Raw genomic sequence first — 15,255 nt, 5'->3', positions numbered from 1 at the left:
TTTTAGGCTACATAAAATATTTATCTTTTTATCTCGTGGATATGAAGCAAATGCCTCGACGTATTTCTAACTATGTTATCTTGATACACGGTTGATAATGTTTATCAAGATAATGCAAACACCATGGGAGCTGTTGACTTGATACTCGGTGTTGACTTGGTATTCGATATCCCTTGTACCAAGCCGCACGGGTTGGCTTTTGCTATTTTGCAGATAACAACGGCGGCATGAACGTACGAGACTGGTTACAAAGTGCCATTTGCAGAGAGTTGCGCGATCCGGAGCGTTCTATCAAGATTGCATCTCAACGACTTCCAAACTTTGTGTACGCAGTGTAGCCTGTAGAACGCGAAGACAGACACTTGATACATGTAGACGTAAAAGTGAACAAGAAATCGTAGGACATAGTTAGACTACGTGTGAAATGTGAGAATTCGAAACGAGCCAGCATGGAGATCATCACGAAACGCGACGCAACGACCAAAAATTCGATGGCCTCCGTGAGGTTCGCCAAGCTGCAATTCATGTTCCTTCTTGGTCCACAAGGGGGGATGTGACTTGATTTGGAAGCGAGCCTCGACGATGAATCGCCTCAGGGATCGTCAAATAGAAACATAGACGCATAACAAACAAACAAAAATTAAGAGGATTACTATAAAAAGTACTTGCGACGCGTAGTGCGACTAGATAAGGCTGAAATATGGATTCGACAAAATTGGGCGGTCCAGCACCGACCAGTCCGAGGACTCATTCGCCAGTCCTGTCAAGCTACCCCGCGCCCGGCGACGGTAATATCGATTACATTATAGGCGACTACATGGAGAGACTAGGCACGAGACTGAACATCCTTGAAACCGAGTTGAAGTATGCGTGGAGGGCGCTGGATCTTCTCAGCCAGGAGTACATAAAAATGTGGGAAAGATTAGAGAAGCTGGAGGGCCTGCTGTACGAGCAGCAGAACGTTATCAGCCAGCTGATTGAGTTTTATACCAGCGGCGGCGCTCACGATAACGTGAGTATCGTCGAGGAGACTTTGGCCAACCAGCAAGGCTCGGTAGGCGAGCTAGACGCGATAGCGAAGAGTCTGGGTGCTGCGATAAGCATCGAGGAGACCACTGTGCTACGGGAGAAACTGGCTCAACAGGAGCTGGCGAGGATCGGGCTCACGCAGGACAGTACAACGGCCGCGGCTGTGGTCACCGACATGCACAGGAATGTCAGGAATTTGGACACTTTGGAGACCCTTGAGGAAGAGGGCAACATTCCCGACGAGGCATTCTACAGAAGCCTGAATAATGCCTATAGGGAAGATCTGATTTGTGGCGACACGTCGAGACCGACGTCGCAGCTGGGTATGATCTGGGAGGAGGCCGAAGACGAGGACATAAACGGCAAGAAGGAGATCGAGCCCAGCATCTTCGACAAGACTATACCGAAGGAAAAAGAACTGGAAGAACTGTCCAGCCAACCGACCAAGGAGGAAGTGCAAACCTCTATAATGAAGAAGGAGGATGAGGCGGACGAGGATGAGGGCGAGGTGTTCAGCGCGGCCGATTACAAGAGCTACAGAGGGAACACGCCGTGCGTCAGCGAGCAAGATCTCGCTCAACTCTCGAGACTCAGCTCCCTCGATCAGGTGGCGTTAGAAAAATTGCACGAAATAGATAGGCTAACCAGCAAGTTGCAAAAGGATTCGCAAAATCTAATTGAATTGCAATCGAGACTGATAGACTCGCCGAAGCGAAACCAATATGCGTCCGAGGCCGAAACGAAACTGGCCGAGGAGGCGAGTAGCATAGATGAACAACTGAGGAAGATCTACGCGGAGACCGACGTGGACAGCTGGACCTTCTCCAAAAGTCCCAGCTCCACCGGCAGATCGGTCTCCAGAGTCAGTACTGACAGCGGATTGGCCACCGATGGCGACTTTACAACGAGATCTATATCGCCAAGACTGACCTCTACGTCCAGGAGTAATTTAGACTCTATTTCGACTACTTATACCCCGCCTAGATTAGGATATACATCGGCCATACTAGAAAAGAGCCCGGAGCCCGTGATGTTGCCGATCGATGTCGGTAGCTTCGCGAAGGGATACGCAGAGAACAAGGAGCTGACAGATCTGATGGCCGAAAGTTTCGCGACCGCCGTCACCTGCGCCTCGCCCAACATTTACAGCACGACCACCGACAAAGTATCGTCACCCACTTTGTCGGCCGGCAGCGTACACAGCGTTCACAGCGTCCAGGGTCTCCGCACCAGACAGGACGGTTACTTTGGCAGCGCAGCCCGACTCAATCTCGAATTCCAGGAAAGTCGTACACCGCCTAGTCCATCGCCTAGCTCACCACCTCCACCAGCGCCGCGAGACACCACCGAGTCCTTCCTCATGTCCGGCGCAGAACAAAGAGAATCGGACGCGAAGGAGTCTCAGAGCCCGAGTTTCCTGCGAAACGCGGAAAAATTAGTCTCCATGGAGCAAGGTCGTCTCAGCCCCCGCACTCCTCATTCGCCCAAATCACCACGAATTTCACCGAAACATGCGGGTAAATCTGGCAGTGCCGCTAACATAGTCACAGCTAAATCCGATTCCGGTCTGTCCTCTATGAGCGGTTGGAGCAGCTTAGACAAGTCACCGTGTTCCCCGAAGAGCTCCATCGCTAAGATGCTGACCTCTTATTCGGTGGATCACACCCGCGCGAGTAGTCTCATATCTAGCACGCAGCCCGCCAGAACATCCAGCTCGATACCACCGCTTCCGGAAACGACTACTACCACCGCTATCACGCAGGAACCACTCTATGACACTCCCGAGGGTAGAGACGCCTTCGCGAGCGCCATGACGACTACGTCCGGTCATCTTTACACAACGACGATGAATCACTTGTCGGCATATACGACCGCCAGCAAGTCGCCAGCGAAAGAAGACTATACTTTTGTGCCACCGCCAGCTCCAGGTGTAACTACTACCTGTCAGAGTCCCAAGAAGCGCAGTCGTCAGCAGAGCCTTCAACATTATGGCTCGACGTCCTCCGATACGAGCGCGGATTATGTCTACAGATCGGAGCAACCGGCTATTTACTCCGTGGCCGGTAGTAATCGACAGCAGGCCATTACGAGCGTCTATACCAGCGGTGCTGGGAGCTACGGGCCCAAGACTACCACCTCGGCTTACTACTCCGCCGAGTCGATGGATCAATATACCAACTATCAGGATTACGCCGCGCTTCAGTACGCGGAAACGACGGGCACTATGATGTCCCATGGAAAGAAACCGATACGCGGAAGCTCTTTCACAGACGGCATGACGAACCACGAAGGATACAAGGCGGCGATGTATCGCACGATGTTTCCCACCGGCAACATCACGGACGCTCTCTCGTACTATCCGACCAGCGCGACTAATCTGCCACGTACGGAGACAAACGAGAACTCGTCATGGTTAAACTCGATGGAGGAACAGATACCGCACGACTCGACATCTTCCAGCATCAGATCCTTGACTTCCGACGGGAGCTACGCTCAAAGTCCGTACACGGACCGGAGGTATCCCCAGCCACCGGCCTATCAAGCGCATGCGGCGTATCAGCAGCATCATATTTACGCAAATCAGAATTATCCTCAAGCCTATCAACAGCAGTATCAGCCGTACAGCCAGCGACTGAGCAGTGCCGAGAGCGCGCAACTCGCGGACGGTTATCAGAGACAGTGGCAAAGGGAGCATCAGTACATTCAGGATCACGAGACCGGAAGAATGGAACAGCAACAGACGCAGCAGGGCGAGTATTATGACGCCTCGAGTGTGATAGTCTCGCAATCCGGATACATCAGTATCGCCTCGAATTTGAAGGATCACGAGGTAGATACTAGCAAGCTGTCGAAGAAGGTCAGGAGAGGCTCTTCGCTGAAGAACGCGATGAGCTCCATGAGTAACTGGCTGCCTGATTTGCATCTCACTAAACGTCACAGAAGTCAATCGTTGCCAGGTGGTGTCAGAAGAGAAGATCTGGACGTGCCGCAAGACGGTCAGCAGCCAAGATTGCCTGCTGAAATGATAGGCCGAGGTCGGGGCAGAGCTCAGACCGCTAGAAAAAAGAAAAAACATACGTTGGTTTCCACGGTCTCCGGCATTCTCCAGAAGGCCAAACGTCGCAGTCATCAGTCCGCATCTCTGTCCGATCCGGAACAGTCCGAGACGGAATGGAGCAGTGGTCGGCAAAGCGGTCTCTCGGAGGATGAAGACAGCGTCATATCTGACATCGTTCAAGAACCGCCTTTCTTCGCCAAAGTAAAGACTGCGAGCACGAAAAGGAAGCAGCCGCCTCCGCAGCAGATAATGACGCAGCAGCAGCAAGCACAGCTTCAAGCGCAACAAAAGGAATATATGCAACAGCAGCAAGCACAGCTACAACAGCAAGCGCAGCTACAACAGCAAGCACAGCTACAACAGCAAGCACAGCTACAACAGGCGCTTCAGCAGCAGCAGCAAGCGCTTCAACAGCAGATTCAACAGCATCAGGAGCAATTGCACCAACAGGCTCTTCAAGATACGTGGGCTAAAGAGATCAAAGAAAAGGATCAAAGAAAGAACGAGGTTAACGAGCATGACGCGAACGACCAGGCAGCTTTGCTCGAGGAAGAAGCTTCGGGAAAAAGTACTGGCTCGGGATCCGGCGGATCGTCGATCTTCCAAACCGTCGGCGATATTAAGAGATCGACAGGCAGTTCGGATGAGGCACCCAATGAGAAGGCGCCAAAACTGCCTCCAGTTACTTTGATCGGTGGCTCGAGCATGGAATTTGCTGTGTCACGAGCGCTCGGCAAGTATCGCCAACGACAATCTTCGACGGTATCCGATGACCAATCGGTGCCTGACGAGAACAACGAAAAGAAGCCGGCCGAGGAGGGCTCGGCGCAGACTTTGGAAACGAGTTTCGAGTATCCGGAAGATATGTCGGAAAAGAGTGAGAAGAGCGAGAAGTCTGGCAGTGCAAAACTACCGGAACTGGTTACCAGTCTGTCGGAAGAGGCCCCGCCGTCGGAGGGTAGCCCATCGGCGTCCATAAGAGGTTACAATACCATGGGAGGAACTCGATTTTTACCGCGCCATCAACAATCTCTAGAGATTCCTTGGACCGGGCGATCGGGTGAACCTGACGAGGATAATCGCAGCACTCATTCGTACAGAAGCACGTCAAGAGTTTCATCAAGACGGCAAAGCACCGAGGACTCTATCGATTCCGAAGACGAATGGTATTGTTACGAATTAAGAAAACTCGAAGAGATGGAAAGACAGTCCGAGATGGAAATGACAGAAGCACTGATCGAGGAACCCGAAGACGAGGTTTACCAGCCAGACGAAACGGTAAAAGAAAAGATGTCGTTCGTGCTGAAGGAGCTTAAGCTCAAAGCCGTCACAAAACCGAAAGATCAGAGAAAGGAGGGTAGAGAAGAATCACGAAGCAGGATGAACGGTACGGTCATTAAGGAACATCGCTTCGAAGAGAACGACAGCAGGTATCGCGACGAGAAGCCTATACCCAAACGGAAGTCCGCGGAAAGTGTGGAATCTGTGTTCGCCAGGGTGACCGATTATCATACGTGGGCGCACGAGCTAGAAGCCAAAAAGGAGAAGCCTCCACTACCACCACCCACGGAGGAGGGTTCCTCCGGCGAAACATCCGGTCCAGACAGCCCCGGACAATCGATGGACGAGGAAGACGAAGAGGAGCTGCCGAAGGATCTCGAAGAGCAACAATCGCGACGAAGCTCCAACGGTTCGACGCTACGTCACAGCGAGAAGATGCCGCAGGGCTCGGATTCCTTATCCCGCGAAGGTAGCGTAAGTGTACCACCTAGCGAAGTGTCGGTCAGCATCCCGGGAGCTTGGGATTCTGAAAGCACTGTCCTTGAAGGCCTCGAGCGCGATGGAGCCGGTAGCGCCGAGACAGCTACCACGGCGACCTTGAGTCTACCGAAGATCAAGATCGACTCCTCGTCCTGCGGAAGCTCGGACACGACATTGAAGGAGGGCCAGGTGAGTCCTGGCCCACCCGGGTCCAAGTGGAAGCTGCTCAAGGCCTTGAAGGAACGTAAGGCCGAGGAGAAGCTCAAGGAGGTCGAAGAGGCCTCTAAGGAGAACACTATCTCTCAGGGACCCACGGCAGTGAGTATCATGATCAAGTGAGGACACGAAAACTTCTGTAAAGCGTACTCGAGATTCGGGGGTTGGGTAAAATAGTGAAATCGTTTTTATCACGTTTCGCGCATTTTTGCGATCGGCTACCTATATGATATTCTAACGCTTTTTATTGGACATCTCGATACGGATATCCAATTATTGTCAAGTCCGAATTCGATTTATCTCAAACGAGACGGTACTCGAGCATCCCGGAAAAAGGGCCCCTTTATCTCTTCACCATCGTCAGCGCTTTAGCACCTTGATCGTTTTGGCAACTGACGTAAAATTCTCGACGATTGATTTCCCGCGTGCTTCGAATTCATTATACGGCACGGTATAGATCTCTCGAATATCGAGTACGCGGGTACGTCGACTGACTGTAAAATGGGTGAAGTATTGCGAATTTAACAATATTTGGCGTTTTAAAGTTAAGACCGTGTCACCAAGTGACACGTATACTCAATCAACGTTGCGCGCGACACCGAAAGGAAGTCAAGCTTTGCCGTCAAAGAGAGCGACGACAATTTTGCTCGCTCTCTTTCACTAAGGTTGTTAAGGGAGACCGAGAACCTCTGAGATGGTTGTGTGAGATACATGTTACAAACGGTACTAGTCAATTTAAGTGTAACACCACTAACGCTTGATAAAGCAATATTTCTAAGGGGCGAGGAAACGCCGCTTCGGTAGCGATTGATTTATTGTGATCGACGATGATTGATCTTGAGATCCCACGCGGGCGACGCGTGGCCGTCGGAAAGCTCATTTAATAAGCATTTTAGACGTAATTTAGATGGTGCTTTATTCGTAGATACGCTTTAAGCTAGTAACTATTATCGTTAGAAACTACCGCTGTGTCTGAGCGACGCGGACAAGTGTTGTGAAAATATGCCTGCGAAAAAAAAAATGCGATATAATTGTTCAGACAAGTATTTCGCGTCGTCAAATTATTCTTATCTTATTTTTATCGTTCACCTAGTCCTTATCATTCTTTAATTTTTCTCGCATGTCTCATTGTCAAAAATTGTCACGATTGCGTCAAGTACAAGCGCCATTGTTCGCGTCGAACGTTACCTGAGAATCGCAGAGGGCATAATGATAAGTCACATTATAGCGATAAGAACGTACGTCGCGCAGACACTGCGGAAAAATCGTAAAACATCGAAATCCATCGCTCCCGTAAACGCCTGTAAACATACCGGAAACACTCGCGAACACGCGAGCCGTTCATCATGCTATATAAGAGAGAGAGAAGAAAACGACCCGGAGTGGAAATTGCGCCGGCGAATGGACCGGCGTTTCTGCGATCTAGGTACAAAGAGCACGCTGCGATAAAAGGCGCATGATACGTGCCTAGAAGTAGTGGCGCCGCAAGAATTCGCGAGAAACACAACGGGTTTTTAAAAGCGCGGCTATTAGCGCGACGAATCGTTCGAGACGAGTGAGAGAAACGCGCGAGAGATCCAGCAGCGACTATAGTCGCTGCTAAATGGACTTTTCGCACGGTTTTTTGACGCGTGGACAATAAACACGCGGTATATACGGAAGATCATTCCTTTTGCGATATTCATAGTCGAATCTTATACTCGGGATTGTGTCCCACGTGTGCGATCTTCTCGAAATCCTATACGTATAGATTTACGATTCGCGACGTAAGGCGATCGCGAGCTTTAACTCGCGACTATAAATCCGTATAGCATTTTAAGGTCGCGCTCGATACGCGGCCTTGGGTATAAGATCAAACTGCGAATACCGAATTCTTAGTTCCTGACATCATAGAATATTGCATCCATATATCCGCCACTGTTACACTCACACATCTTCCTATCACCCACGCGAAATCGAAGTATCTAGAGTCAATTTTGCAACGTTTCCGATCAGCAAGGACGATTTGCCCGAGGCAATTTTTACTTAACGTCGCGTTTTTTTTTTTTTTACGTAAACGACGGCTCAAGTTAAGTAGATCGCGCTATCGATCGCGATCGATAACGATAACCGGTTGACAGACGCCTTGGGTATCCGTCGTACAATACAGGGACTTCCAAAATCGACGACGCTTATCGTTGCCCCCGATATTAATGCCATTCAGGGTGACGCACACGTTTAGTGCAACGATATATTCCGCGGGGCGATACATCCCATTCAATCGCGCGTGAATGCAGAAAAATCGATACCTCGCGTACCTCGTAACTCGCGCCGTCGTGTGAGAGACAGTATTACGCCGACAATATCTCCGCAGCTTGTACTTCTTACCTTTTCTACACGTTCCATCGCGAAGCGAGCCAACGACGGGGGTTCGTCTCCCGTGGATTTCCTTCCGAGACAGGAGCGTCTCCTTAAAAAATAAAATAAAATTCGACGAGTCCCTCCGATGATCTTTATGCCGACCGCAGCCAGATATGTACATCCGTGAAAGAACGTGACGCGAAAAACGCGCGTGTTACGCCAGAGAAAAAATTCGCCGTGTATATACGGTGCGTGCGCAAAATTTTTCTAACTGTCGTCAGTACGTCGCGGTGCAGCTACGATAAGGTGGAAAACGACAAGACTAATGATCGTTGTTGTACGTCGTGTAGTAATAATTATTATACATTATACCATGGTAGAGTAATAAAACTATATCGTGACGGTAACGTGTCGTTTGTATACACCGAACGAGCTGTATTGACTTAACAACCTGACTTCGAAATTTGTGTTGTTACACGTCAAGTCGCGATAGTGAATTATAAATAATTTAAACAATAAAACAGCGTTATTTTAATGGAAATTGCATTTAGTTTCTATTAAGTCTCGGAACACACGAATTTATATCTCGATAATTAAGTGGAAGGTGCATACAAACGACAGGGAGGTATTATTACAACCGATTGATAGCTTGCAGAAATAAGCATTTTTCTTGTTCTTGTTAACAGACGTGCATATACTACTCCGTACGATCGATCGCATTGCGTATACACCGACAGTTGTTCGACTTGCATAGAAACTGTTTCGCAATAATCGAGTGAATGAACTACGTTGGTACGCGTGCGAGAGACACACACACACACACACCACACACATACATCCACGTCCGATACATATGCTTCCGTATCTAAAGACTTGCAGACGTATAGTACTGTACTTAAGCTAGGGAATATTATCATGCGTAATTCTCGATGTGTTGTGTTAGAATTAGGTGACTGGGGCAGTACCTGGTGTTCGAAGAAAATGTGTAGAGACGCTGGTTTCGATACTGACACATTTATCGGACAAGAATAAGAGGAATTACTAAGAAAAGAGTATCGAGAGAAGAACGAAAATGCAAAATTTATACGAAAGCGTATGTAAAGATGTATGTCGCGAGCATTGTCAAAGTTGCCAGCGACGTTCGTAAAATTCACACAGAGTTCGGGTTACTAAAAACTTTTGCTAAACTACGAAGAATTATTTTGGGATACTTTATGTAACAAAGTTTTACCTTTAGAGAAACCACAAATTTTGCACATTATTTCTTAAAGCGGATAGCATCGAGAAGGTACCGAAACCGGCGTCGCCGGTGCAAGAGTCAATAATACTGAAAAATAATAAGATTGTGGAAGTGCTGTCCTAAGAGAGAATGATGAAACGAAAAAGGCGCATTAAGAACGGAGGAATACCTCTGAGATAATCCGTCATGGATAAGTGATAAGAAACTGGCAACTCTTTCGAAATTATATGTCGTTGAGCCTTGCACGCTGATTATGATAAGAATAAAGGGGCAAGCAAACTTCGCAATTGCATCAAAAATTTCACTTTCGCTCATCTTAATAGGTGCCCTCTTTGAGAAAGAATATAATATAAATATAAATATATATTATTTATATAAATATATATAAATTTATATTTATATATAATTATTATATATATTATTATATATATTATTATATAAATTTATACTTATATATAAATATATGTAATCTAAATATAAAATTATTTAAAAATTTCTCGAATCCATCTTTTATATAGGAAAGAGCTAAAATAATAGTTCCAAGTCCTTCCGTAAGCGAGTCGTTAAAGGAAAAATTTCATATTCGCATTCAGTAATTGCATTTACTTCCTGTGCATGTGGAGACCAATTATAATTAACTCGCTGCGTAGCGAGAAACACACACACTTTCTTTCTCTTTCTACCGTTTTTCTTCCATAAAGAAATTGTAATTTTTTCACATGTTAATTCATTTATAATTCACGGTCCGATTATTTTGCCGCCGGTGGATGAACATTTTTAACGAGGCGGTAAAACCTAACGCAAATCCTACCATTTACCGGCAGAAATTGAAGGAAATGTGTCGCTTGTTAATTACAACATGTTAAGAAAACGGTAAGTTCGACATAAAACCGAGTTTTATGTAAAAAATGGTGCGCTCTTCTTTCACTACTTCGTTAAAGATATAGCGCGGATACTTACACGAAGAGATTTGAAAGAGAGTTTAAATGGCTTGCTGCAATTCGCCGAATTTACGTCGCGAAAAAATATTACAAAAAATCTCACTTGTTTGTACAGCATTATCTACATTTAACATACCGCAAGGACAAGCCGTTGTTTCGCACAACGCGCGTCCATTATGCAGCTTCCTTAATCACCCTAGCTTCTATCAACAACTAGGAAGGATGTCAGGCTGCTAATTAATGGCCACTGCTGACGCACGCATATTAGCAAGTTGTTTCGCGGGCATTGCGTTTGTACGGGTCATCACAAAATAACGTAATGCTTTTACAACGTTAAAGAACATTGTGGTTGAAAGCTGTCCCTATTCTTCTCACGTCTATTTAAAATTCTTCCTCGTAAATCCGCCATTTAACTCGCCACAAGCTCTAATTATTTAATCAAAGAGCCGATTGCGAGACAAACGAGAGATCCCTCCCTTCTTTGTACAGTTTTACAAATCTCCATTCCTTACTTTCCCGGCGTTCGCCGCATAAGTCACCCGTTGAAAACTGTCGGCACGTAGTCCGCGCCAACAAACATTTCAATGAAATTCCTATTTATCACGTTTTATTAACGTTTATTCGGGCTTCCGCAAATTGCGACGGTCTGACTTGAGAGACGGCGTAAAATCACGTTGAGAAGAGCGAGAAAAAGGAAAAGAGAGGAGCACCCAAGGAGCGAGAGTGAAATACTTTTTTAATTGAATGATCCGTCGATGCAAATGATTTTAATTGGACGAGCTGTGCCGAGCGGAGCGTGTCTCCGAGGAAGGAAAATCGAGCGGCTGGCTCCACGACGTTCCGTGAATCGTCTTCGAGATAAACGAACGACTCGACTGACGCAACGGCAGTCGGATTCGTGCTCGCGCATAAATCAATTACCGCGCCGCAAGTATTATCCGCCTCAAGTTGTTGATGAACAAAAGGGCCGATCGAATACCGACGCGTCGAGTTTTCGCGTCAGTCGAGTCGCGAGTTCTCCCGAAGGGATCGGCAGCGATACGAGGCCAATATACGACAAGACCAATTCTCTACCGTTTCTCACTTTTATATGAGCGTAATGCGAAAGGAGCGAATACTACCGCGTCCGCGTCGAGATAAGTATATACTAGACGCCTAGTAATGGTCATTAATAATTGTATATGTATACTGTCGTGGTACCACTATAAGTGTCTAATACACGCTCGTAATCGTCTTCTCGTCGAGTTATTGCTCGAGCATGGTGCGCCAGGCCGATTTTTTCTTGGCTCTCTCAGACACTTCACGTCTCATATACCAAAGATATCATCATAATTCTTCGCTATACATCTCTCACGTACACGTCTCACACCCGCCTAATTTACGCATATAAATATATACATGAAGGCATATACATATATATTACTAGCCTACGCGGTAGATTTGTGTCAATTAATACTATAACAAAATGTTTAGTCGTGTTTTTTCAGCGGGGCAGGCGCGAAAAAAAAACGTAGCGTATAAGTTTTCGTGTGATAATTCGAGACAATGGGAAATAGAAGTGGGGAAACAAACGTAGCTCATAGCATCTCACAAGCTCACACTCTAAAATGGTCCTTTTCGTTTTCTTTTAATGTCCAACGGGACTGCCGTTAGAGGTAACGTTAAAAAGAAACATTTTTAATAACATTGCACGAAAATTGGAGACAATGGAGATTAGTCGTCAGACGTCAGACTATAACGCAATGAAACGCAATGACTAAATCTCGAGGAAAATTCTCGTTTCCGAAAAATTATTTTTTGCGACGGAGCTAACGCGCGACACAAAACGTTATTCAATTTTCCTGTGTTTTGTTATAATTTCTGATTCATTTTTTTTTATCCGCAATTCCTCACATTTTTCTGTATTTTCGCGCTATGCAATTGGCAGCGTGGATTAATTTTAATTGATCTGTCTGGCAATCCAGGCAGGCGCAAACTTGCCATTTTTTTCGATATATCGACAGCGCGACCCAGTACGATCCGTTACAGGAACTAGCCGAGATAATAGAATGATCGATTACATGAATCCAATGTCCCGCTTGCGCGCGCACGACGTTCAATTTTAAGATAATTCTTTTAAAAACTGTCAGGTAAGTATGACGCATATCATTTTCTGAAAGTTCTCGAGCCGGGAGGTAAAAGAGCAATTTGATACTTATACCCCGGTAGATTTATTTTATATTTAATAACGTAAAAGTTTGCTCGCAGCTAGTAAAATATAACGAAGTTTGTTAGGATACAATTAAGATCCATTAATGGCAATTTTATAGAAAGACACTTCTATGCCGGGCAAAGGTTCAAGGAGAAGTTTCACGTCCGGTGAAACATTCTAACGGTGTCCTTCGCGTGGGAAGAAAACTATTTTGTCGCCACGGTAATAGATACGTAGTCGTGAAATAGAGTAAAAAATGTCGTGATGTATGCCGAGAGGGTCACATCTGGGTTAGTCTTTAAGAAAATAAATGCGTGGCCTGTAAGGGCGGTAATTTTGCGGAATATATCTCGTGAAGAGCGTGAAGAACGATGGAACGTATATATAACACGGGCAAAAGCGAAAGGCGACGCATTTTCTTTCGCGTGTCTCTAGAGAAATGTCAAAGAGATACAAATTGCGAGTGCAATTGAACGACATTAACAAATATCCCCTTGACGTGTCTCGGTCTTGCCGTGATTCATCCAATATCTTCCCTCACTGCGGAGGGAGCGTAATAAGATCACGAGCAACTGTCACGCATTCAGCATCTCCATAACTGCAAGTTACTCCGTGCTGAAAGTTGCATGCGCGTTACGCCTTTGGTGCATTCAACTTAGTTAATCCATTAGTCATGCCGAATGGGGAAGTTCAGCACTGATATATCGCGTGCACGACAAAAGGATCCAAAACTATAAAGAAATATACGGGAAATTTTACGACACATTATGAAAATATCGGATTTGATATTGTACAGAAACTTGAGGAGGCAATTCGTAATAAAAGCACCGTAATAAAAATTCACCTCCACTTGCTCGGCAATAAAAAAATTTATTTTATCCGAAAGATATTAGGAAGGTAGAGAGATATATATAAACAGACTGGGACTCAATTCACCCCCACAGAACTCTCAAATTAATTCGCCAGTCACACAGATTACTTCTGGCTCATCTCCCAACAACTCTTGATGGCGTCTGGCTTCAGGAGAGCACCTAGAATCACGTCTGACGACTAATCGTACTCCTCATTTATTGCCATCTTGCAATTCATTGCGGGCAACCGTTCGTGAATAATTATCTCGAATCCACAGTGTTAATGCAGACACATCAAAATTACACGGAACATTAAACGCATGACGCAAGAGGGAGGCACAAAGGGTGTCGTGTCACGCAGACACGGATACCAGTGTCTTTCGAATGTTGCGCAACATCGTCTGCAACGATTATGCAGACTCGATGTATAATATACGCCAACAAATTGTTGAGCGTGTAAAAAGACTTTTTACGACCCGAAATTAACACATAAGATGGTCTTTCTAGTTTCTTTCTTTTCTCTTACGCGGAATATATTTCTGTGTGTTCTTACATGTGTTCAGACAACGCCGCCCTATTTACAGAGGCGATTTCAAGAGAGAGAGGGTATCCCAGATACATATCCCGTTATAATTAAGATTATTGGTGCAACAATAAAGGTGCTCGCGACGCAACGGATACGGACTATAATGATAATTTACGACGGGCGAATTGGGTATTACTACGTATACGTAATACGTATCCACGTGCGGAAGCGGAAGTTTAAAATAAATCGCGGTGAGCTGTGGGATGATTAGGCGAACGTGGGATTAGGTTGCCACGCAGCGCGGGTCTACAACTTGGCCGCTAGCACAGTTAGGCGCACACCATGCTATTATCGTCACACATACAGCTCGACATATCATTCGCAGAAATCGCATATGCATACCTTACACGTACACGGTGTCCATGTTATACCACCAGGGTTACACATATACACACGTTAGGTACATAGACACACCGGGCGAAATGCCTCTGGTTACCTGCGGCCATTTCCAGTTTTCGACTGACGTCGAAACACTTACGGGAATTTACTCGCGTATCACCTCACGAGGAATCGATTAATTCAATTAATTTATCGAGATTATCGTTAATCCTTCGAAATTCACGTGCAGAACTTTCAGGAAAATCCGGTCTATTAGAGTTATTTTCTATTGTATAAAATTATTTGTCCATTCATAATTACCTTGTATACCCTAACGAAATCAACATTATTATAATCACTCTTGATAATTCATATTCATACATATTCATAAAAATGGCTGTATTCATACATATCGTAAGGAATCCGGAATTTCGACGGTCTTCGTAAAGCTCCATTGTTTCAATCTAAACTTTACAGCTTACAGTATATTTTTTATGCGTATGCACTTGTTCGCGTACTCAGCAGGTTGATGGGGGTACCGGGACACAGTGCAGAATTGGCTTTTATGCAAAAGCACGTGCACATCGCATGCATACGTAAACGGTATATGGACGTTTCCTGGACCAGCCTTCTTCCTAGGGGTGTATTAGCTTTCCCTTGTAGCTTGCCCCATTTCCATTTCCATTAATCACCGACATGCGCGCACTTTCGTACATATGTGACA

At 45.9% G+C, this 15,255-nt stretch overlaps 1 protein-coding gene across 10 annotated transcripts in view; it reads left to right on the top strand.

Annotated features, from left to right (window-relative positions):
* Positions 1-15,255, top strand: part of Unc-13 (unc-13) — a 92,260-nt gene that overhangs the window by 31,766 nt on the left and 45,239 nt on the right. For 9 of the 10 annotated variants that reach the window (XM_071708881.1, XM_071708880.1, XM_071708888.1 and 6 more), the window contains exon 3: positions 214-6,166. In XM_071708881.1, the coding sequence (XP_071564982.1) occupies positions 701-6,166 (5,466 nt within the window). In that variant the 5' untranslated portion in view covers positions 214-700. The remainder of the gene's footprint in view (positions 1-213; positions 6,167-15,255) is intronic. The other variant, XM_071708885.1, reaches the window with a different exon arrangement.

This window comes from Temnothorax nylanderi, unplaced genomic scaffold, assembly GCF_030848795.1.
Source record: "Temnothorax nylanderi isolate EJ_2023f unplaced genomic scaffold, tnyl_v1.0 TNYL_tig0072_pilon, whole genome shotgun sequence".
Lineage (NCBI taxonomy): Eukaryota > Metazoa > Arthropoda > Insecta > Hymenoptera > Formicidae > Temnothorax > Temnothorax nylanderi.
The sequence above is the reverse complement of the archived record's forward strand: the minus strand, read 5'-3'. Positions and strand labels throughout refer to the sequence as shown.